The sequence below is a fragment of the Akebia trifoliata genome, chromosome 10 (assembly GCF_017979445.1).
Source record: "Akebia trifoliata isolate Shusen 1 chromosome 10, ASM1797944v1, whole genome shotgun sequence".
NCBI classification, from domain to species: Eukaryota; Viridiplantae; Streptophyta; class Magnoliopsida; order Ranunculales; family Lardizabalaceae; genus Akebia; species Akebia trifoliata.
This window is the reverse complement of record NC_141384.1, coordinates 15,857,369-15,882,234: the sequence shown is the minus strand read 5'-3', so window position 1 is coordinate 15,882,234 and position 24,866 is coordinate 15,857,369. Positions and strand designations below refer to the sequence as shown.

At 34.6% G+C, this 24,866-nt stretch overlaps 1 protein-coding gene across 18 annotated transcripts; it reads left to right on the top strand.

Annotated features, from left to right (window-relative positions):
• The first annotated feature begins 2,017 nt into the window (after positions 1-2,017).
• On the top strand, positions 2,018-21,672 carry LOC147393190 (uncharacterized). 18 transcript variants are annotated; one of them, XM_086455333.1, is made up of 23 exons: positions 2,027-2,556; positions 2,702-2,778; positions 2,878-3,170; positions 3,519-6,361; positions 6,462-6,522; positions 6,634-6,717; positions 9,080-9,321; positions 13,302-15,639; positions 15,712-16,001; positions 16,077-16,274; positions 17,006-17,325; positions 17,413-17,715; positions 17,828-17,935; positions 18,023-18,097; positions 18,170-18,406; positions 18,530-18,828; positions 19,112-19,232; positions 19,477-19,642; positions 20,042-20,153; positions 20,669-20,808; positions 20,927-21,061; positions 21,163-21,220; positions 21,362-21,672. In XM_086455333.1, the coding sequence occupies exons 8-15, from the start codon at positions 15,029-15,031 to the stop codon at positions 18,254-18,256; spliced, it is 1,992 nt and encodes a 663-aa protein (XP_086311459.1). In that variant the 5' UTR covers positions 2,027-2,556; positions 2,702-2,778; positions 2,878-3,170; positions 3,519-6,361; positions 6,462-6,522; positions 6,634-6,717; positions 9,080-9,321; positions 13,302-15,028; the 3' UTR covers positions 18,257-18,406; positions 18,530-18,828; positions 19,112-19,232; positions 19,477-19,642; positions 20,042-20,153; positions 20,669-20,808; positions 20,927-21,061; positions 21,163-21,220; positions 21,362-21,672. The 18 variants fall into 18 exon arrangements, with proteins under 18 accessions (XP_086311468.1, XP_086311467.1, XP_086311459.1 ...); XM_086455332.1 differs by having other exon boundaries at positions 2,690-2,778; XM_086455330.1 differs by having other exon boundaries at positions 2,702-3,170.
• The last annotated feature ends 3,194 nt before the right edge of the window (positions 21,673-24,866 follow it).

The following is a 24,866-nucleotide window of genomic DNA, read 5'->3' as shown; positions in this document are numbered from 1 at the left end:
TTGTGCTGCCCTTCTAGTTAGGCTAGGGAAATCTTTGTTTTAACCTGCCCTACTACTGGGTAACGCCCATGTGTTAATTTATGCATGGTAGCACTTAACTGGCTTGGACACGTGTACGACTCAGATAATTGCGCGGTTATTTCCCTCTGCAGCAACAATAACTAATAATAGTAATAATATGAATATAATTAGGATTAATAACACTAGTAGTAGAAATAATTACAAAAGCAATAATAATAATAATAATAATATAATTATTGTTAGCAAAAAAAAAAATAGTTTTTGAAATAAAAATTCAAAATCATTATATTTTTTGGTTAATCTTAACAAATAATTCACTTAAAAATTAATTGAAAATGACCTAAATGTCATCTTTTTCAAATTTTTTTTTAAATATTTGATTTTTTCTTCTCAAAAGTTCATTTTCTCCAATCTTTCGAAGGTGTATTTTTACTCTCAATTTCAAGAAGTATAACAAGATCAATTTTTAGAAACAGTGTTAGCCAAACGAGATTTTTAGATTCGGGAAGTTAGTTTCTATAATCTGATTTTGACAATCCACAATCAGAATAAAGAATTGAGATATACAATCCAAACCAAACGCTCCCTAAAACTCATACTAAACTTGATTGTCTATAGGAAAAGTCAAAAACTTGAATTAAGTCAAAAAAAGATATATAGAAGTTATAAATTTTAAAAATAATTTTTAATATTTTAAAAGAAACAATAATAATTTTTTTTCCACAAAACTATCAATGTAAGTAAATAACTTTATCAAGTTTATAATCTGACTTGACGCATTTTTGAGTTAACTTGGCAAATTTAACAAGTTTATTTGATATATCATAGTTAACCAAACGAGTTAGTGTAGAGATATCAATCCAAAATAATAAAACGAAATAAATACAAATGGAATACAAACACAAAATATAGAGATTTACATGGTTCCCTCGAGATTAAGGTACATCCTATGATCTACTCTAGTTTCATTATGAAGAGAAAAATCTCTATTATAGATTATACCTTTTTACTAAATAAATAGAAAAAACTATACCCCAAAAAATATAATTAGGAATTTAAATAAAGTCAGTAAAATTACAATATATATATATATGTATATATATACAAAATATAGAGATTTACATGGTTCCCTCGAGATTAAGGTACATCCTATGATCCACTCTAATTTCATTATAAAGAGAAAACTCTCTATTATAGATTATACCTTTTTACTAAATAAATAGTAAAAAAATATACCCCAAAAAATATAATTAGGAATTTAAATAAAGTCATTAAAATTATTATATATATATAAAACATTTAGAAAATTTTCTTTTAAATGCTCCTCTTTCAAATCCCATCTTCTAGATAGGGTTCACTGATGCCTTAGTAAACTTTGCATCAAACTTGATTGATAAAAAATTATGGAATAATAAACAATACTCCTTATTGACCAGCACCCTCAGGTATCACAAAGCATGACACTTGGTTATATTGAGCTTCTAGATTGAATCATCTCAAAGTCATGATTTGACTAGGACGATTTTTGAGTTGACTCAAAGAGTTTCGAAACTATGCCCTATTATACTTAAAACTTAAAAATAAAAAAGAAAAAATATTAATAAATAAATGAATCTTAATATTATAAGTATAAGGTCGGTTCGGTCCCCTCCACTTTATCAAAGAGTGTAGACTGTAGACCATTGCATGCACCCAGTTAACAAAAATGCGCGTCTTTATCTTGTCTCCTTACTTGACACAGTCTCCATCCGCACAACTACCAATGTTCATTGCGACCGACATCTGGCCCCACCTCACATGATCCATCTGACGGCTGTTAATCAGTCCATCAAGAGATTGTTATGAAAGAAAATTAAAAGTCAATCTCACCCACTATTATCATAAATAAAAAATAAAAAGTATTTCGAAAGCCAACACGTAGCCGAAAGATCCTAGCCAACCAATTGTCACTCGACCAATCTCTTTCTCATTCTGAAAAGTTTCGTGCAGTCTTGGCTCTCTCTCTCTCTAGAAATAAGTGACGGAGGATACAAGCAAAGAAGTAACGTAACAGCCTCTCTCTCTCTCTCTCTCTCTCGGAGCGCAGCTCAGTTTCATTCAAGTAATACGACACGTGCCACTAACACGTGTGTGCCTTTTGCATGAAGAGAGATAGATCTAACAGTAGCAAGAAAAAATAGACTTAGTGGGTGTTGTTTGTTTCTTTCTTCTAGAGAAACCCTAAGTCAGTCCTCTCTTTCTTATCTTACTTATAAAAGTTGATGGTTGCTAGTATCTTTCCTTAAATGGGTATCTCTGAAGTTTCAGATCTGAGGCTTTCTCCTTCTATTAAGATGGATGAATATTTCTATTTTTGGAAAATTTTATTTCTTTTTATTTTTTTCCTTTTCTGGGAAATAAGAAACTGACAGAAGAGAGTGAGCACACTCGGGCAATTGTATGAGGCATACTGTTGTTGGTTCGTGCTCACGTCTCTTTCTGTCAGCTTCCGGTAGCCGGAATCTGACTTTCCGATCCTTATGGTGGTTTTACATGGTTAGTCTTAGAGATATGAGGAGATCGCTTATACGTTTTTGTTTCTTTAATTTTTTTTTTTTTTGTTACTTTATATGATTTAAAAAATTATAATTTTTTTGCTATTATTATTGTATTTTAATTGTGGTGGAAGTATGGATAATAGCGTGATTTCTGATGGATTCTCTCGGGAGTCTAAGTGGTGATCAGGCCTACCTTATCACTGCGCATTTGACGAAAAACGTATGGACCATTTCACATTAAAAAAAAATATATATTTTGGTTTCTTAATTTCTTTTTTTATTAATAGTATTAGTATCCTCTCTTCTTTTCTATCCCCAGGGAGCATGCGATCTGGCGCGTGTCAATCAGTTTTGGAGATCTGATGTGTTCAAGATATTTCCCTTTATTTATTTTTTTCTTTTTTTCAGTTATGGTTTTGCTTTGGCATCATTAACAATAGCTAGCTTTAGAAGTATAGACTGTTTTAGAAATTGGATCATGGAACACTTTTGCAAATATCGAAACTTTCTATATTTTGTTATTTTTGTGTTTTTTTTTTTCTTGTATATTTCTGGCAGATGAGATTGATTTTCTTGAGGAAGGAGTTGCAGAAGAAAAATCTTTTGGAAAAGGTAGTATTATGTCTTCATGTTGGATTTTTTTTTTTTTTTAATAATTATTTTAAAAACACTAAGAATGAAGATCATTTTCATCATTTTATTATGTTTTTCATTTTACTACATTATATATTTACTACCATTTGTATTTTATGTAGTTACTTTTTTTTTTTTCCTACAGTTTTACTAAGTTGAGCCTTTAAATATTTTGTTCGGAAAATTACCATGATTAATTTTATGTCGGTAGAAAGATAAGATAAGGTTTTGATATCTACATTTTCAAACTTGTTTAAAGATTTTTCCAAATGTATTTGTCGTTTGATGATTTGATGACCGCTCAACTTCCACTCTTTAACGGGATAGGAAGATAAAATGAGAAGAGACGATAGCTCCAGGTTTATGTTTGAGGTTCAAGGTTCAATTCCACAGTGGTGAGTGGACTCTATTTGTTCAATATCGTAATCAGTTTTGTTTTAGTTTATCGCTAAGGAAATTTGTTAAGTTCTTCAATTTCATCTGTTTTAATACATTGTGTTGTAGACTATTAATGAATTAAATCTTTGTTTTTATTTTAGCACTAGCTAATCAAACAAATGAAATACAATGTGAAGTTACATAAAAACTAGGTCACTACAATAGGAATGGAAATGGGTTTTGCAATTTAATCCCCATATCTATGAGGGTAAAGACCCAATTGTGTTACCTGACCTATGAAAAAGTGTTACTTTGTTGGATACTCTGAGAATAGAACTTTGTTAGGAATCATAATGATTTTGTTCCTTATATGTTTAGACATTGTAAAGGACAGAATGTAAGTGACTTAAGGACTGAAAATCATTTTGGTTAGTTACCAGATTAGATAATGGAGTATTTCCAAATTCTAGGGTTTCTTTTATGCTTTGTTATGGTCTCAGATGACGACTTCTCATTTTCCTAGACCCATATGGAGTTTAAAAACATTTGATTTCTTTTGTGCAATTTGGGATTTAATATATCGTCTTTGGACGATGGGAATGGGAGATTATGGTAAGCCATATGCTTAGCAAACCACTGATACATTTTGTTGCGCTTAAATCACCCTCGTGATGAGGTGCACTCCGATAGCATTGACGTCGATTGATTATAGATTTGATTGTTTCACCCAAAGAAAGCTCGTGATCTTATGTTTGTTTTTTAAAGCAGACATGGTTTCAGATGAAGGCACTGAAGCTTAAAGGAATTCCTAGGAGCTTGCTTTTCAGATTTAGGTCATAATTAATATAATTGCTCCCTTTAGTAATGTTAATTGAAACCTTATTTTTTATTTGTATTTTTGAAGTAGAAACAAAAAGGTAAAATGTTCCTGATTGTTCCCCCCTCCCACCCACTTTACCTCCCAAATACAGATGCTCCTATATTGGTGTCTTTTAGATGATTTCATTCATTCCATTGGACTGGCTTATTCCTTTTTTATGTTTCTTTCCCCCATATTGTTGTTTGGCTTCCTGAAATGTAGGGAATTTGTATTTAGAAACTTGACTTTTGGAATCCTTCTCTAATATACTTTATATTCAATTTATTATATAAATATTGGTTGTATGAAATGAACATAACAATAGTCAAGTTTGAAGAGCATGTCTATGTGGTAGTTTGTAAACTCCACTAATGGTTGATTTCAGATTGCCTGCTTCTTGGTTATTAGTAGCCTTTTGTGGTTGATTGTGTGGTTACATATTACTCTATCTACAAATGTAAGTTATTATTCTTAAGTTTTTTAGGTTTTTGGACCTCCCATATAGGCCTTCCAATGGTTAAAGGATATCATAATATCCTTTGTTCGAGACATGAATTATTATTTACACACGAAATATTACCATATTATAAAGTGTGCTTAAATTTTTTTGGTTAGATGGTGGTAAATATTACTTAAACATCACTTAGGTCATCATACCCATCAGATAGATACTATATAATCATTTGCAGACTTTGTAAAGTTGATCACGTGCATACATTTGTTTATTTATAGGTATTGGGCATGCATACATATGCTGATACGTGTACATGCACATAAATAGGATCAACAAAGAAAATAGATTCATAATTTTTTAGCTATGAAACATCCAGTAGGTGGCCCTTGAATTGAATGGTAGTTTTCTATAGGTGCAACGAGCATTAAAGGTGCAAATTAAACACTTTTATGCGAGTGCATTTTTATAAATTTTAGTTTAGCGTAATTTTTCCTCTTTCACAAGTTTAGAAGCAAGTATGAACTTGGTCCTGCAGTTGCCACAAGGAAATACTGGTAAATATGTCCTTTAATAGAGTTGTGAGTTTAGGAAAATTCATAACTATTTGATGATCTTGCCATCAATTTTACTGCATCATTTGGATGTCTAAATTAGTTCGAGAAATAAATATGAAATTTTTGTTCTCTTTTTTTATTTTTAATTTTTTTTTTATCTTCAATCAGTGGAGTATATTAATGTTTGTTTAAGGACACTATATATATGTTTACAAGAGATGCATTTTTAATGTCGGGCAGAGTAAATGTTTAAATATAACTATAAAATCAAAACATTAGATTGTTCAATACTAGCAATATGATTACTAGCTTATCATGGGTTTAAGAAATTGAGAGGAGAGAAAATTCGCAGATATTGGCCAATGAAGGCAACAATGACGCGAGAACTAACTTATCATGGGTTTAGGAACAAGTTTTAGAATGTTTACACTACAAAAATAATAGGCTTTTAAGGTGTTTTTATTCGGCGGTTTTGTGAAATGCCAACAATAAAACAATATAGGGGCGTTTTTAAAGAAATGTCCACCACATAATTGCAAACAACGTCGTTTTTCAAACACGCCTCCATTGGAGAACGAGAGGCGATTATATTCACAGCGGTTTCACGAAACAGCCCCAAAATACAGATCCATTGGAGGCGATGTTATGAAAACCACCTGTGAAGAACGACGATTAGGGGCAGTTTCGTTGGAAACGCCTGTGAAGAACGATGAGCATCTAATGAATGGGAGGCATTTTCGTTGGAAACGCCTTTGAAGAAAGAAGAAACAAAACCCTAAATCGATTGATCTGATTTTAATGGCAAAAATCGATGGCGAGTTTGTGAATCGGCCTAACAAACCCTAAATCGAGACACCTTCTTCCAAAATGCAGTGAAGAATCGAGGCATTTTCAATTTGGCACCTTCATGGTCTCCATTTTCGCGGTAAGTTCTTCGTTTCCTCTTCTCCTCTCTCCCTCTCTCCCACTTCCACTATATATCTCCGTCCCTTTAGAGAATGATCCCGTTCTCACGATTTGTCAAGGTTGAAGAAGAAGAAAGGAGGGTTTTTATTCAAAACCCAAATCTATCAAGAGTTAGAACAGGTAAGTATTTTTTTTTTCCTTGCAATACAATTGATTTTGAATGATATTTTTTTTAAAATTTTTTTATCATTAGGTTCCAATGCTAATTCGAATTTAATTTTTTTTTTTCAGAATATTTGATTTACAGTATTTGATGGATCCTAGAGAACCAAATCTCCTAAAATGTTGTTCTACTGCTTTCTCTACATATATCATGTAAGTATTTGCCCCTCTTCTCAAATCCTTTCTTGTTTTTTTTTATTTATTTATTTAAATTTTTTTTATATAATGTACAAAGTTTAGAGTTCTAATTTTCCCTATTTGTGTTGTTTTTGGCATAATTTATAAGGTAGTTTGTGATGTTTTGTGAAGAAAAAGTAAAGGTGTATCCTAACATTAACATTTTTCATTTCAAGATGAGTATATTTCTTTATTGGAACATTTGTTCTTATAAGTAGGCTGTTCTATGTGCTATTTTTCCATAGATATTGTTCTTGCTTTCCATGTTGAAGTTGGTGTTACATTTCCCTTTCTTCCTTCCCCAATTTTTGAACTTTGTTATTTTCTTTCCATTTTTTCCTATTTATATGGACCATGAGTTTTCCTCTACAAATATGTCGAGTACTGTTTTATTTTGGAGGTAAAACATTATCTTGGTCTCAATGGTGACACGTGGATTAATCTTTGTAATGTTTGAAGAATGTGTTTTAATAATTAATTGTGGTGTGATAAATAATTTAGGAAATTGGGGTGTAATAATTTAAAGTTGGGTGCCAATAGTAGCTCTCTAAAAGTATGAGTCCAACTAGCCTTACTAAGTTAGTAAGGATTTCACCCTTACTAAGGGTCCTTGAGCTCACTTTGTGGCATCTAAAAACATAATATGATGCTCTAGGGTTAGACATGACAAGATTTTATCAATTTTGAAAAAAATTTCAAAGAAAATAAATTATTTTTCACCGTTGGATTTTAATTTAAATTTGGGAATTAGGTGGAAGTTCACTACCTGTCAATTTTAAAAATGTTAGATCAAGTCCAAAAGAACATGTAATTTTTTTTTTTTTTTTTTGAATCTAGAAGGTTGTAGTGGTAGATTGCTAATGTGGTATGTCATGGTGGTAGTGGTGGATGGGATGTTGCAATCTTAAGTAGGGGGTTTCTAATTGTCAGATTTGAGCATATGCAATGCCTAAATATCACCGAACAAGGTGGTTCACTAATTATTGGCCCTTAACACCCTAATGGTATTGCATCTTCTAGCTGTGTAATAATAGTAAAAATTCAAGTAACTGGGGGCTTCTTGAGGGGTACTTTCCCATTAAGAAATTTTCTCTATTTCCTTCAAGTAAACTTCCATATCAGGTTTTCCTTGTTACTTTGTGACTATGGTTTGAGACCCCTATGTAAGCCATCGTTTCAGGTAATATTTTGTAAGATCTTGATCATTGTTGCTTGTGAATGTAACTGTTAGATCACATAAATTTGTCGCGTGTGAATGTGATTGTTTTCTTATTGTTTTTCTCTTGTTTGCATTGCCATTGATTATGGTTGATCCTCAACTTCCATAATAATAACCTAATCATTTTACCTAGCAAAAATAGGGGTATTTTTTAATATGAAACCTCCACAATTTCCTTTTCAAGTAAACTTCTGTGTAATTGTTTTGCTTGTTTCTAACGTAGGCCACCTTCATGGTGAACTACATGCATATCTGTGCAATAATAACCCAATTAGAAACTAAATGAATATTTGGATCAATAACCCAATCCAAACTAAGCAAGACTAAGCCAAGTTTACTCCTTTTGCATTTTGTAAATCAATTGAAGTTGAATCCTCAAGATCACACTTTCCAAAAATAACACAAGAACTTCATAGCAATGTTAGAAGCATGACAATTAAACCCCAACTAGCATACCCATTCCAATCATGATTCTACTTTGAGTTGTCCCTTACTTCTTAGAAGTCTTGAAACTGAAGTAGAGGTGGTGAATGATGAGAGTGCGACAGCACATGTTCTTCAATTTCATCTTTAGCGGAGCATTATGAAGAGAGTTATTTGGAAGGAAAATTCTTCAATTTTATTCCATTGTTAGGATGCTTGGAATTTAGTCCGAGTGAAGGGATTTAGAAATAAGAAGCGGGAGACCTTCTAGAAGACTCATATTTCGATAAAGATGAAAATCTTTGCTAGGAAATTCCTTCTGGAGTTTGCCCAGTCGATCAAAATCGAAAGAAATGGGGAATAAACACTACATCAAAAAAGCCCAAATTCTGCACTTATTTAACGTTAAATTCGACCGCCCAAATCTCACGTTTATATTCGCCGGCCCAAAGCCCGCATTTAAGCCCAACAGACGTATTCGACAGCTCCACCCCAACGACCTACTGGTATTTTATATTTTATATTTTATTTTTAATAAAATTATTTCGATTTTCCTTTTCTTCTCAAGGAAAACCATCTCCTTACTGCGCTAAAATCCTTTCGAAATTTCTTCTCAATCTCCAATCTCCCTCTTCGATCTACTCTTCTCAATCTCCCTCTTCGACTCTGAATTTCTTACTAAACCAGACTTTGCAGAGGCATTCGACCTGCATTCGAGCTGCATTCGAGAGGCATACGAGAGGCATTCGAGCGGCATTCGAGCTGCATTCGAGAGGCATTCGAGAACACTGATCACCGATCAAGCTAGACATTCGAGAGGCATTCGAGAACACCGATCGATCACTTCGTTAATAGATTTTTGATCTGCTTCAAATCCAGAGATCTTTAGTGTTTCTGCAAATCAGATTTTCTTCCCGCCTCGTTTAGCCTTTTAAGAGGTACATTTTATAATTTTCTCTGTAATTTCAGTTTAATCTTGTTAAAATTCTGCTTTAGATGCTTTAATCTTGTTTACCGAGCTTGTTTGTGCTAAAATGAACTTCTAATCGTAGAGTTATTAGCGATTTTTTTTGTAAATACCCTAATTTTCCAGTCGGCCATCTTCACTTCTTTTTATTTCTTATATTTTTATTCTAGTTTCTTTACTGCTTCTATTTTTCACTTTAATATTCTCTAATTATTATGTTTTGATGGTGATCTATAATTTTTTTTGGAGCTTTTCTGATAAATTTGGATCTAAAATTGGAGAAATCTAATTGGATGCACTTTTCTATGAATTTAGCTTAGATGATATGAATGTAGTTTCTTTGATTTGAGTTTAGGTTGTTAAGGGTCTATTTTTGGAGCTCTCCGTCAACTCTGTGATTTCCCTCTATATGTATAATGTGACTTCTTATACATGCCAATGGTCCATCTCACTGTCTTCTTGTTAGCCATGTCCAATGGAGATTGTTTTTTGAATTTTGTTTATCTTTGGACTCTTTCGTTAAGGGTCTATTTTTGGAGCTCTCTGTCAATCATCTCTTCACCGTAGAGATCATCCTCACAAAAAATCAGCCTATTCCAAAACTTCTAACCCCATCAAAAGTGATTTACAAAAAATGTTTGGCACCAAACTTGGCAAACTTTAGGGCTGCCGAACCGCTCCCATATATATATATATTGCATAGGGATTTGATTTTATACAATCATGATCTAAGAACCGAACCAAATTGATTGATTCTCCATTTTCGTAACCCGGAACCGAACCGCAACTTATTCCGAACCACCCCAAATCGATCGGTTTGGTTTGGTTCTCAGTTTGAACCAGACCAAGTTGCACCCCTATTATTGAACAGACACACTCCTCTGTCATCTCTTATTCTTGTAATAGAAACCAAACATCAAACTCTCATAATTTCACAACAACAATATAGTTACTCCTGCTTCAAGCCTCCTAGTTCCATTTAGCATTCCAAAAAATGTCTCACCTTGTACTCTCAGATTCTGTATATAAAAGCAAGCACTTTAATTAAAAGCCATTACTAACACAGATACGCCAACACCAACAAAATTTGTCCACTTATTCAGCAATCACCTAGGAGCCATGCCTAAATACCTCTTTGAGTTCAAGTTCATGACACAACCATGCCCACTTGAGCAACTAAAATTCAATCTTCCGTCATGTGTACCATGTGCATGGTCCACCTACACATTGAGCTAGACACATGTGACCCACCCACTCATTGAGCTAGTCAAATAAATATAAATTTAAACTAATTAAATAGTTATAAAGTTTTTTTTTATATTATATTCTGAATAAGAATTGTATTTATTATTATTATTATTTTGGATTGACATTAAATATAACTGCATGACTTGGCAGAGTTTATAACCTGACCTGACCTGTTAAGTTTTCGAGTTGACTTGGCTGAGTTTCTGGCTCAAATGAGTTTTAGCCAGTTATTCTGAAATCCAATCGAATGAAGTTGACTCGGCCTAGTTTTGACTTGGCTTTCTTTTGTGGGTACTGTACCTGAATACGCCTTTTGCTGTTAAAAAATTTATGTGCTAAGCTGATGAACCAATGGCATTACGCCACGAGTATTGGGGAAAAAAAAGAACTTAAAATGGGAAGTCCAAACCGTACAGAAAAATTTTCCCTATGTTTTCTCTGCACCAACCAACCAATCAATCACGCTTGCATATTCAATTCATGTGGCATAATGCCATTGGTTCATCAACTTAGCACAAAGATTTGTTAACAGCACTCCCATTTTCATGGGGCTGTTTAGTGTCTCGAGTCTTATTTGATCTTTTTTGAGCCAGCAATGTCTTGGACTTTCATTTCCCTTTGCCATTTATTAGGGAATTTGGAAGGAGTGGAATGGTCACATCTTTGAAGAAAAGGAAAACTCTATTTTGAATCTAATTATCTCAATTTTTGGGTGACTTTTCTTTCAGTGCAAATTATAAATTATTCAAGAGTTTAAAAAGCAGTATTTCATAAAGCAGATGGGATTGGATTGGTTTAATTTCTTCTTGGTGTGTAATGTAATACTTTTGGTTTAATTGCTGCACCAGCAGCATTGCTGCTTAGTCGGTTTGAACCAGTCTACAATGCATATCGGAATTTTTGCAGTTGATAGCAGAAGTCCACACTTATTGGCCAAACTACCACATCTTTACAAATGCCAACGATCTAATTAGACAAAGAATTACTCAGTATTACTTGTCCATCTGGAATTCCATTTTTTTACATATGTTTGAGAATAAGAAAATATTACAAGAGAATAGGGGAGATTATCCCCAACTTACACAAGAAGAAATGCAAAAGCTTCAAGATATATAGCTATCAAATCCGGGCTCCTTTGAAAGAAAAACTAGTACTAGAATATCTAGAATGCTAGAATGTGGGATAATATTAGCAAACATACTTGGAAACTCAAGGTTTGTGATTGTTAAACCACAAATTAGAACTACTATTTGAATCACTGTAATTCGAGGGCATTGAGATTCAGTTTGTATTTATATGATTATATATAAATTATATGTTTGATTTGATTTGGTCCTTTGGTCAAAAGGCTGTCATGTCTGTTAAGGAAAGGGATTCGAAAATATTTTCCATTCTCTTTCTCTATCAAACACATAGAGTAGAGAGGCTTGGCAGCTACGCATGTCAGGCTTCACGCAGCAGGAGTTGTGTCTTTTTTTTATATTTATAGTTCTTTATCTTTATCTTTTTTTTCTTTATTTATTTTCTTTTTATATAGTTTTAGAAGTCCTAACCTTAGCATTATCAGTCTTGCCATCTGCCACTGCACCACAGTCCAAGACATTGAAAACTCTGGAAGTACAATGAACATTAGCAACCCATGCAAACAAGAACATAAACAAACAAACCAATCGAAGATTTGAACTTGAACCCATTTTTTTCTTCTTAAAATCTTTTAATTTTAATTTTAATTTAATTGTATTTTAAAGTCATCTCTTAATCTGATATTTATAAGGTAATGATGATAGAGAGATGTAACCGCTACTAGACCCACAACTATGTTTCGGTTTTTTAACTAATTGGTTGTTAGTAAACACGTTGTAAAATGGTTTTAGAGAAACTCTACAAAATCATTATCAAAACATGAATGAAATCAGTTTTTTAACTAATACAGTACCGTATGAACTATTTTAGTTTTAATTATGGTTTCAGAGAAACTCTACAAAATCTGAAATACACCATCATTGAAGCAGATTCATGCAATTTACTGACCAGATTGTTTTTTTAATGTAGTTTACTGATGAGAAATGCTATAAACCCATTATCAAAACATGAATGAAATGAGTTTTATAAAGATTACCTTCCCTTCTTACTCTTAATTGGTCTAGTAAGGTCATTTATTGGTTGTTATATGGTTTAAAGTTTTGGTTTGTGTTGGAATGTATTGTATTATTTCGGAATGATTAGAGTCGTATCTAAAAAATTTGAACCAATTGAGAATAAAAAACAATTTAGTTTCTCAAAAACCTTAATCAAAGCAACATATTCACTTTTGTAACTTACAAATTTCATGACCATTCTCATTTTCGTTTTTTCTTTTTTATTTGTTATTTGCTATTTATTATTTATTTGTAGTCTTTGTTTCTATTCTTATTCTCAATTAGATATCTTTTATGGTTTCCATAGCTTTAGTATTGGTTTAAATCTCAAATTAGATTAAGAATTTAAGTACCCATTTGAGAATTGAAACCAATGGTTATCCTTAATTTTTAACGGCATTAGAAGTCCAACATCATTAGTTCATAGAAGTCTACTGATTTGATGGTCATGATCACATCAAATGATGTGAAAGACTATGATTAATGACAGTACCAACAATATATTTTATAATTAGCTTAGACATCTTTCTAAAAATATGTTGTTTTTTTTCCTTTTACTTATCAGTTGTATGCTTGATGGAGAGGTTTGAAGTTCCAAGCAAAGAGTGGATTTCGAAACCTAGGCTATCAGCGGAATACATTGATGGTGTAGTGTCATTTATTGAGTACTTGAAAACAAATAGACAGAATTTGGGTAATGATGATCATTATTTTTGTCCTTGTGTCAAATATCGTAATACCTTATCAATGAGGAAAAATATAGAAACAATCGCAGAACATTTAGTCTGTGACGGTATAGATACTTCTTACAAGAGATGGACATTCCATGGAGAACATTGGAGGGATGGGGTTCATGCAACAGTCGAAGCTAGTACGTCTGTTCGTCAATGTGATGAAGATATGATCTCAAGAATGACAGACATGTTGAATGATGTGCTTGGACATTTTTCCAACGAAGAAGATGAAGTTACTTGTATGGATGAGTGTTCTGATAGAAACGATGACCAAGTTCATGATGATTCAATAGATGATACTCAATATCGCCAAATGATAGAGGAAGCGATGCAACCCTTATATCACTCATGTCGAAAAGAGGATACAAAATTATCTGTTATAGTTGAGTTGCTGAGTATGAAGACTAGACATCAATGGTCTCAGAAGAGTTTTGATGAATTATTGCAAATGATTAAAAGGATATTGTCACATGATAACTCCTTACCAGAAAACACCTACTCCGCGAAGAAAATGATCAAGACTTTACGGATGAAGTGTGAGATTATTCATGCGTGTCCTAATGATTGTATATTGTATTGGAGAGAGAATGAAGATAGAGATAGTTGTCCAAAATGTAGCGAGAGTAGATGGAAACCGATTAATGAAAAGAAATCGAGGAAAACATTTTTACCGGTGAAAATATTGAGGTATTTTCCACTAACGCAAATGTTGAAACGAATGTATAGTGTGCCATGGATTGCGGAGAATATGAAATGGCATTTTAAAGGAGGTCAACAACGAAAAGAGTTTATGTGCCATCCAATAGATTCATCTTGTTGGAGAGGAGTGGATAGTAAATGGGAAGATTTTGCTCTTGAGCCACGCAATGTTCGGTTGGGACTTACAACAGATGGATTTAATCCATTTGGGATGAAAAACAACTCATACAATTGTTGGCCTGTTATGGTTGTTCCATATAATCTACCACCATCTTTATGCATGCGAAAGGAGTTTACAATGTTGACACTTTTAATTCCTGGGAGAAATGGTCCAGGACATGACATTGACGTGTACTTGCAACCACTTATTGCAGAGCTAAATGAGTTGTGGTTTACAGGAATTAAAACATATGATGCCAGCACTAAACATATGTTTACAATGACAGCAATTTTGTTATGGGCTATACATGATTTTCCAGCGTACGGTCATTTATCGGGTTGTAAAACAGCGGGAAAATTTGCATGTCCTGTTTGTAGTGAAGGAACAGATTCAATGTGGTTAAAACATGGTGGAAAATTTGCTTATATGGGGCACAGGAAATTTTTAACTGATATCAACCATCCTTTTAGAAGTAAAAAATCTCAATTTAATGGGTATGAAGAAAAAGAGAAGCAGATTCGTCGGTTGAGCGGAGTTGATCTATTAGCCAAGTTGAAAACAATTCATACAGAGTTTTGAAAATTACCAGGTAAGAAAAGGAAAAAATCTACGAATGATGAGACTCCATGGTCGAAGAGATCAATATTCTTTGACTTGCCTTATTGGAAGGATTTGCCACTTCGTCACAATCTTGATGTGATGCACATTGAGAAAAATGTGACTAAAAATCTTTTCGCAACAATTATGAAGACGAAGGATAAGACCAAGGATGGCCGTAAAGCTCGATTAGACTTGAAAGAAATGAAGATAAAAAAGAATTTGTGGCCGATGAACATTAATGGCAATGAGGTTTTACCAAAAGCTCTTTACGAATTGTCTAATGAGGAAAAAGAATTAATTTGTAAAACCTTGTGGGATTTGAAAGTTCCTGTCGGATACAGTTCAAATTGGAAACAAAATGTGAGTTTACAAGAACTTCAATTGAAAAATTTGAAATCACATGATTATCACATACTTATGCAACATTTATTACCGGTGTTACTAATACACGCATTCAAGATGAAGAATCAAAAGCCGTTGTGTGCCGCTATTCGACAACTCTCGATATTTTTCAATGTCTTATGCTCGAAAAAAATCAATCGTTTGGAGCTACAAAGTTTTAAAGGACGTATTGTAGAAACAGTGTGTGTATTCGAAAAATATTTTCCACCTTCTTTTTTTGTTTCTATGATACATCTCCTTGTGCACTTGGTGGAGGAAGCGCTGATGTGTGGACCAGTTAGATATCGATGGATGTCTCCTTTTGAACGGTATGTGATGATCAATAAGCAATGAATATTTTTATTTGTCTTATCGTTGTCTAATTCGTAAAATATTATTAGGATGATGAAGAGTTATAAACGATACGTGGTGAACCAAACATTCCCAGAAGGTTCTATCACAGAATGTTATCTTATGGAAGAAGCAATGATGTATGCTATGCATTACATGCCCGATGATTTACGTAGAATAAGAAGTCATCAACGAGGCCAACATATGATTATGAATGATGACTGTGAACCTGCCTACCCTATTGATAAGAATGGGAAACGTTATGTTCTGAACAATGTGGAGTACGAGCAAGTTCGCAAATGGGTACTTCGTCAGTCTGCTGAGAATTCTCAATGGGAAAGTATGTAGCAACAACTCAAATTTATTTCTATATTATATGAATTTAAACCTTATTAATTCATATTATCTTCTATAGGAAATATAATAAATACCTTCAAAGTCTTGCGTCAAGGGCTAATAGTCGAAAGACCAATTCACAAGCAGAGAAAGAAATGTCATATGCTCATTGGGTTAGAGAACAACTACATGACGATTTCAGCCCCTCAATCACAAAAAGGCTTGCTATCAGCCCAAATGCTTCTGCAATTTCATATGACGCATATGCAGAAAATGGGTATGTTTTCTATACAGCGGAATATGAAATGAATTTATCAACACAAAACTCTGGGGTGTCAATGAAAGCTGTAATGAGTTTCCGGGCAAATGCTAGAGATACGAATTATGTAGATGAAAAAGTTACCTATTATGGTATTGTAAAGAAAATACTTGAGTTAGACTACCTAGATTTCAAAGAGACGGTATTTTATTGTGATTGGGTGCGTATAGAAGATTCAAATGGGTATATGGTTGATCGAGACACAAATTTACGATATGTTAATCTAGAGAGATTGATGAGAAATACAAAAGTGGACGATGAACCGTTTATTCTTGCCTCACAAGCAACTCAAGTTTTTTATTGTAAAGATCAAAGTCGGCCTACGGAAAGCTTGGCACGTGGTTTTAGAAGCTCCAAAGAGATTGAATAAAGATGTAGATACTTTTAAAGATCCTTTAGCATTTGTGGCAAGTAACGTGGATGCTTTATCATCTGTTCTTAAAGAAGATATCATTGAAAATGATGATGAAAACTAACTATATTGGTACGTTATGTATATATTTATGAAAAATAGTATGTTATAATAGTAATGATCTACTTTTATTTCTTTCAAATACAAATTCATTGTTGATATTGTGTAATATTTCTGCTTTGGTTGTTATTTAACTCACTATTTGATTTATTGCTTTCATGTTTAATCTTATTGCTTTCAGATATCTATACTATTTTTTTAATGTTATTCCATACAGGTCTTATGACGTTGATAGAAGATTCTGATAGCTCGTCGATGGAGAATTCTGATAGCTCGTCGACATCGGATTCTGATACCTCGACACCCTCGATTCCTACACGAGATAGTCATCAGAGTTTGTCGACATCAGATCCACATTCATCATCTGATTCATGTCTTCATGTGGAATTCAATGCTATGGGACAATGCATTGGGGATAATTCGACAGACTTATCGACCAATATAGTCCGCTATGCGATGGCACACGTGCCACCTTTCTATTCTTCTTGGAGGAAGGTACCGACGGAGTTGCTTGAACTTAATTGGCGTCTTCTCCAGGTAGTTTAAATATTCTATTGATTAGTTGTAATAATGATGAATATTTTCATTATATTAGAATTGATTTATTTATTCATATTTTGACAGTCTCGTTACGACATTTCTGAGGACTATAAGAAGTTCTGCCTACAGAAAGCTGGTCATGCATGGAGAGATTGGAAATATCGATTGAGGAAGGAATATTGCAGAGTTGGTAATACTGATGCAGAGCGAAAGTTGAATAAGCCCAAAAGTAGATGGATCAAACAGGATGATTGGGAGAAGTTTGTTGATTTAAAATCGACATCGACTGACCAAGAAAAATGTGATAAAATGAAAAAGTTTCGTAAGCAAAATAAAACTCCACACACAACCGATAGAAAGGGTATAGCAAAAAAGACAGAAGAAATGGTAAGTATTAATCTAATTATTAATTTACATACTCTATTTCAAATGTTCATTACTTTGTATTGCTTTTAAGATTGTATGCATTTTTGATGTGACACATTTTTGATCTAAATAGAAAAAATATAAGATGGATGGTCGGCAGCCCACAAGAACAGAGCTTTTCATTGATAGTCATACGAGGAGTGATGGTAGTGCTCTCACTCCTAAGTTGGCCAAATCTCTCGTAAGTGATGTCATTTTTTTAGTCAAATTTTTTATTTTTATTTTTGAAAATATTACTAATCATCGTAATGTTTTCATTGTTTTGTAGGGTCAATTAAACAATCTTATTAGAGAAGATCCTAGTTTTGCCCATAAGAATATCGATCATGATCCTATTTCTATTGTATGTATGACTTATATTATTTAATTTTAATTTTTTATTTACATACATTATATTAATCATAGTTGTGCATAGGTGTTTGGGAAAGATGGAAAAGGCAGAGTAAGAGGTATGGGGGGTGGAGTTTCAAAGACTTCATTACGTTATACAACTCAAAGTTGAAATTATACGGATAAGTTTGAAAGAGACATGGTTAACTTAACTCAACTAGTTCATGCACTAATGAAAGATAAGAAGAAGAAAAAGAAGAACAAGAACAAGCACAAGAAGAAAAAATCATCTACATTTGAAGTTGGAGGTCCTTCTACTCAGGTAAGATGTAAAAACACTTTAACTTTAGAGATTCTTCATTTAATTTTTCATTAATATTTAATTCATATAAAAGATGGATTTCAGCATACATATCTAATCATAAACAATAATTTTATTTTATAGGCGACATCAGATTCCACAATTCCTAATAGACGAAGAGGTAAAGAACCAGTATCAGAATCATTACCATCATTGAATAATGGTAGGGTATGTTTATTGATGAACTTTAGAAGGAATGTGATCTATGCCAGATATGGAGTATTATTCAATTTGTATCGATGAGATCATTGACTCTTCGGCTGAGCTAACGGATAGAGATGGACCCCAAGGGACTTTACTTGATATTCTTTGTGGTGAGGTGATTAGATGGCCTAGGAGCCATTGTTGTGTATTTTGAGGGTTAAGTCAAGACAACGCTTGGGGTAAGAAGGTTTTTTACCTTTTGTTTGATAACTTCATTGCATGTTTTCATAACTAAGTTCCTTGACTACCACTTTTATATTTAACTTTTTCTCCATTTTTAACTCGGGTGTGTTCTAACTGTTACTTTTAATTGTATACATCATGTATTTTTACTTCAGTTTTTGGGGTGATGTAGAAATTAAAAAGTGTACCCATTGACGCCCCTTTAAGTAATTCTTTTGCTATATAGACAGATTTTCTCCTTTTTCTCCATTAATGTTTTAAATTTTGTGAACTTGGAAGTTACGGGTTGCTATGGGGCATCACACACAACAGCCTACTCAGCAGTTCTATTCTGCAATGTCAATGGGGTGTGAGAGATCTGGTGCTGAAACAGTAGAGGAAGTTACAACAATTGAAGAAGGTTAACTATTCTACTCTATGGTCCAGTTGCACATATTTTTTTTTTTGCTTTCCCTTCAACTATTTCATCGGAACAAAAGACAATTGACAAGTTAATTTTATTTTTCAACTATTCAGAAATCTATATTTCTAAAAATGTGTCTTTTTTTTGGAAAAAATGTTTAGCTTTGTTTCTGTTAAAAATTCATTAGAGATTGAATTTATGATCATTCATCACTGAAGTTGCTTTTTGAATGCATAATTAGGAATATGTCGTGGAGGACGTTGACGGTGAGATGGCAGACTCCAGTTGGTCACCTCCTCCATTATGAGGGTGAGAAGGTGTTGGCATTTCGAGATATCGACCCACAAGCCCCTGTCCATGTTTTAGTCATTCCGAAGTTGAGGGACGGACTGACACAACTTGGCAAGGTACTATTTTCTCTCTTGATTTTCTATTCTTATCATTTACTTCAGTTGAATGGTGAAAAAGGATTCATGTGAGGATGGTTTGTGATAATCTAACTACCCTACGCGGCATACTCAATCAACTCCCCTTGACGTGACATGTGCTACAACCATAGATCTGTATCCCAAGGAGTACAGATCTACAATTCTCGCACATGTCTCATCAGGGGAGTCGATTGAGTATGCCACGTGGGGTAGTCAGATTATCACCACTCAAAAAACAAAGACTTTCCATTCTCTTTATATACTAAGTTTAGCTGAAGTACATTTACTTTACCTACATCATTGATTGATAATTAGACTAGACTACTTAATTTTCTAATAAATAAGTTACAAATAATTAAAAAAAATCTACTATTGCAGATTTGAAGTGAAACTGTAGTGGCCTCTGAGGCTACCAAAGCTGAACAATCCACCAAAAACAGTGTTGGTAGATCCGATCCATGCAGCAATCACTCTTAAGGCCTTCCAAGATGTATGTAATATTTGCCTATTATCAACTAATTAACTTCCTTTAATATTATTCATCATGTTGTTAAGAAAATAATCGACAAGTATATATATGGAGTGACAGCTCATTCTATACAAGGGTTTAAAAAAAAGAGTCGCGATAATATGACTTGCCAAGTGGCATATTCAATCAACTCCTTGACGTGGACAAGTTCCAGAACCGTAGATCTGTACACCTTGGGATACACGGTTGCACTTACCCATTAAAGTGTATTCCTAGGGAATCTTGTGTCCCAAGGCATACAGATCTACAGTTCCCGAACTTGTCCATGTCAGGGAGTCGATTGAGTATGCCATCTGGCTAGTCATATTATCACTACTCTAAAAAATTTAAAGTCAGTAAACTCCTAATATTTCATTACTTATCTTCAATTGTGGTAGTTTGGACCATGTCAGCTGATATGCTGTTCTTTGTATAATATATTAGTTATTCTCAACTAACTTATAAGTGGTTCCATCTAACTCATTTATTTTCTATAGTGTATTGTAAACTTCAGATCATGACTGGGTGCAGTGTGATAAATGTCGTAAATGGAGGATTCTGAGCTCAGGCTTCGACAGTAGCACATTACCCCAAGAATGGTTTGTGATGCCTTGACAAGTTCCAATCTATGTAACAAGTTCGTGTCAGTTTTAAATATTTGTCATCTTCTCATATATTATCCATTGGATGTGTATGCAAAAACGATTTAGGACTTCCTATTAGTTTAGATATTCTTATAATTATCCTTGGATCAGGTGGTTTTTCTCAAAGGAATAAAGAGAGAAGGAAGGAGGGAGCTATAACATGGCTGAGCTACGGTCTCTTCTTCATTTCATTATGCCCACCTTGTTTGATAGCCACGAGCAGTTCAATGAGTGGTTTTCAAAAGGGTATGTATCCCTGTATCAAGTTCATTTATTTTATATTTGACTTATATGAGCTTTAAATTTCTCATACTTCAATCATTGATCATTTTTCCCTACATTTTCAGCATTGAGAACCATGCAGAACATGGAGGAACTTTAAATGAACACCAACTTAATAGACTGGTGAGTGCACTTTTCGTTCTGATAAGTTTATTAGGAGTTTAGTTAAGGTTAGACCCTATTAAATTCCGAGGTCGTGGGAGAAATATGGTAAGTCTTGATATTTTCTGATATTCCGATCTAACATTCCCATTGCTCATGCAGGTTTGTTGACAGAGAGAATGAACTTAGACAGTTGAAACCAGCAACCCCTCAACCAGAACAAAAAGCCGCCATGGATCCATGGACTCGGTCATGCCTAACCCGGCAGTTAGGACCCCCTAAAGAGGATAATAGTTCCCAATCTAGCATTTGAAGTGGATGTCATTGAACTTAAATACTGGAAATTTTGATTGTCTACAACATATGTAGAATTTTCAAGTTATGGTTTCAGTTTTTGCATAGTTATATAAATTGTTGATATGAATGTGTATGGACAACAATTTTTAAATCTTATTATTCGTTGATACTATAAATTGAATGCAAATTGGTGTGAATGGATGGAGATGATAGTGGACGGGATATGAATGTCGATGTTGATATGAATGTGTGAATTTTTTTTACAAATATAGGTTGAAGACAAAGCTAGCGTTTGGGTACATTCTGATTGGTCTTGAAATTAAATCGACGGTCTTTATTCGACGGCCTATAGCCGTCGAATATATGTGATTTATCCCAGATTCGACAGATCAAAACCGTCGAAAATATTTTATTCGACGGCCTTAAGGCCGTCGAATAAAATCTAATAGAATAAGGATGGAAATTAAGATAAATACCTAAGAAAAGTATGGATAAATCAATGTTTTTAGACACTAATCACTACCCCTCGTCCTGAAATTGAAATCAAGTTCCGAGTTCACCGGCTCCACTCTTGATTACCTAGAGATACGTTCCGAAGGCGGCCCACGCCGAACATGAGCATTTGTCTTGAATCAAACAGATAAAAAGAAAACAAAAAAAGAAAGATCATTTTTTCCCGGATCAAAAAGAAACTTTGGGATTGCTGAATCACAGACGAGATAAATATATAAAGCAACGGAACCATCATAGTATTTTTTAACTCCCCCGAAAGGAAGGGTGGTAAATGGATCACTTAACGATCTGGGTCTGATAGATCCGATTTCTCTCTTTCTTCAATGTAAGGGAGAAGTAAAGTCCATTGTGGAGCCGTATGCAATGCACAAAGGATGCCTGTACGGTTGTTGAATTCCATCTTTTTTTTTCTTCTTGTTATTCTTTATCTCTTTCCTTCGCCCGATCATGCGAGATAAAGGAACCGTTCATTATGTTATATCATCCGGGTTATGATCCACCAACCTGCTAGTTTTTTTATGAGGCACAAGCAGGTTTGTGAATCAATCCTGGAAGCGGAAGAACTACTGAAACTCCGCGAAACCCTCACAAGGGTTTATGTACAAAGAACGGGCAACCCTTTTTGGGTTGTATCCGAAGACATGGAAAGGGATGTTTTTATGTCAGCAACAGAAGCCCAAGCTCATGGCATTGTTGATCTTGTAGCGGTCGAAAATACCGGGGATTTCACGTAAATCCGTGATTCCATTTCGAACCATAATTCGAATGAACCGTGATGTGATATTTTCTCTTCTTACCGGGGTCCAATATTCAATTCAATGGAAGTCATTCATAATCATCCGGTTAGGATCGATCTAAACCAGCCCATTCTGTATACGATGAAGCATGCCAACTATGAAATAAACCACTTTTGAGAAACACAAGACAGCCAATCAGAAATGTAACGAAATCCCCCGCTCTTCGAGGATGTCCTCAGCGTCGAGGAACATGTACTAGGGTGTATGTGCGACTCGTTCAGATCATATTGGCTAACTCCCCTGGAAAAGAAGGAGCTTGGGTACAACAAGGCCATTTCCGGCTCTTTGAGAGGTGGACGTTACCGCTCATACAGCTCCCAGGATCCCCTACAATCAAGAAATGTGTGTGTGCGACAATCGAAGAGAGGTTGGTTCTTCAGCAGTAGCATGGTGAGCAGAGCGGAGCATCCCTGTAACAACAAAGGAGTAGGTAGAAGTATTCCGCTTCGTGACATCCGTCCCAGCCTCTGCTACATTTGGCTAATAGCAGCGGCTAATGCGAGTTGGTTTCCTGTGCGCCATTGTATTGTAGGTGGCGATATCAACGGCGGCCGAATGGTTCCGGTTATCTAAAATCATTCCATGCGAGCTCTGCGAGAAAGAGCCGGTCATTGAGTGGCCCCCAACCCCGCTCGCTAAGGAAGCTTTTTGACTTAGCTCGTTACACTAGAAACAGCCTATCCTGCTTTGCTCACCAGGCTGCTATGGCATGTGTTCCGCCCTTACGTAAGATTTGTTTGGTAAGCTTCAAGTAAGACCTTTCCTTCTAAGCTATAGAGTAGTGCATTATTGGTGAAATAACAACCTCCCATTGATTGAACTCTTATAGAAAGATGTTCCCTTTGTTCGACTCGCATGTTGTTAGAAAGAAAGAAGAAGCAATAATCATGAGCAAAGCGTATAACGCTGTGAGGTGATCGGCTTAGTGCGAGCAGAGCTCGCTCTAGTCTTCAACCATCATATAACTTATAGCAACAAGAATGGTGAATACTGCACTATGTAACACAGTCTCGTTAGTTGGTAGTCAACTTTCCGAGTACATTGTTGTATAGGAGGGAGGGACCATAAAGATTAGCTTCAAAATGGGCCCAGACAGCCAATAGTTTCGCAATGTAGCAAATAATTCTAACAGCTACTCAATTTTCGGTACTACTCTTTCTACTCTAAAAGCTGGGTAAGGTTCTCATCAGGAGATTAGAGCCTTTAAATCATCCAACGGAAGCTAAAGTCCTTGGAAATGGTAGGGGCGCAAGCAAGCTGGAAGTAGATTGTAGGTTGAAACAAATACATCCCATGCTTGGAATGTGGAGGCAAAGGATGACACCTTCTTTCTCCACCTGGTGAGACTAGAATTCTTTACAAAACTACCAGTCAGAAAATCAAGACACTACTTTGGAGTAGTGTGAAGTCTTGTTACAATTAAACGAAGAAGTCCCTGAAACCTAGATTGAGTTCTGACTGAACCATCATTAGAGCAATAGCCTTCACATACCCAAATAGAACTTAATTTTGTGGGGTGCATCGCAAATAGAAAATATCTCCAACGAGCGAAGGTTCAGGTAGTACCTTCTTTTCATAACCTAAGCAAGGGTCTACAAGAGAGCTTAGGTTGCAAAGTTGCGGGATCAGTCCCGTCCTTCAACCACTTTCGTAGTGCTTTCAATTAGCTTTAGTAGAGTTGTCTAAAAGCATATTTTCTAAAGAAATATCTAATGCTTAGTAGCTTGTCGTCTAGTTACCTATACTTGACTTCCTCTTGAAGCTATCTATCTAGAAAGAAGTTCGTAAAATGAATTGTGCAATGTGATGCATAACAAAGTGAGTTCTTTCCGTAGCTTAGGCTTGTTAGTATAAGTTGCTAAGGTTGCTTAGGTGGCTATTTCATAACTAATAGCTTAAGTACCATAGGCTTTCGTACCATTCGCATAAAGATGAGAGGTATGCGCTTCTCGTGTCGGGAGTGATTGAATGCCGAATCCCGTCACTTTGAAAGCAAGTAAAGAGAAGGAACCAGAGGAAGCGAAGGCTCACTAGACCAACCGGCAGAGCAGCAGCTCTCC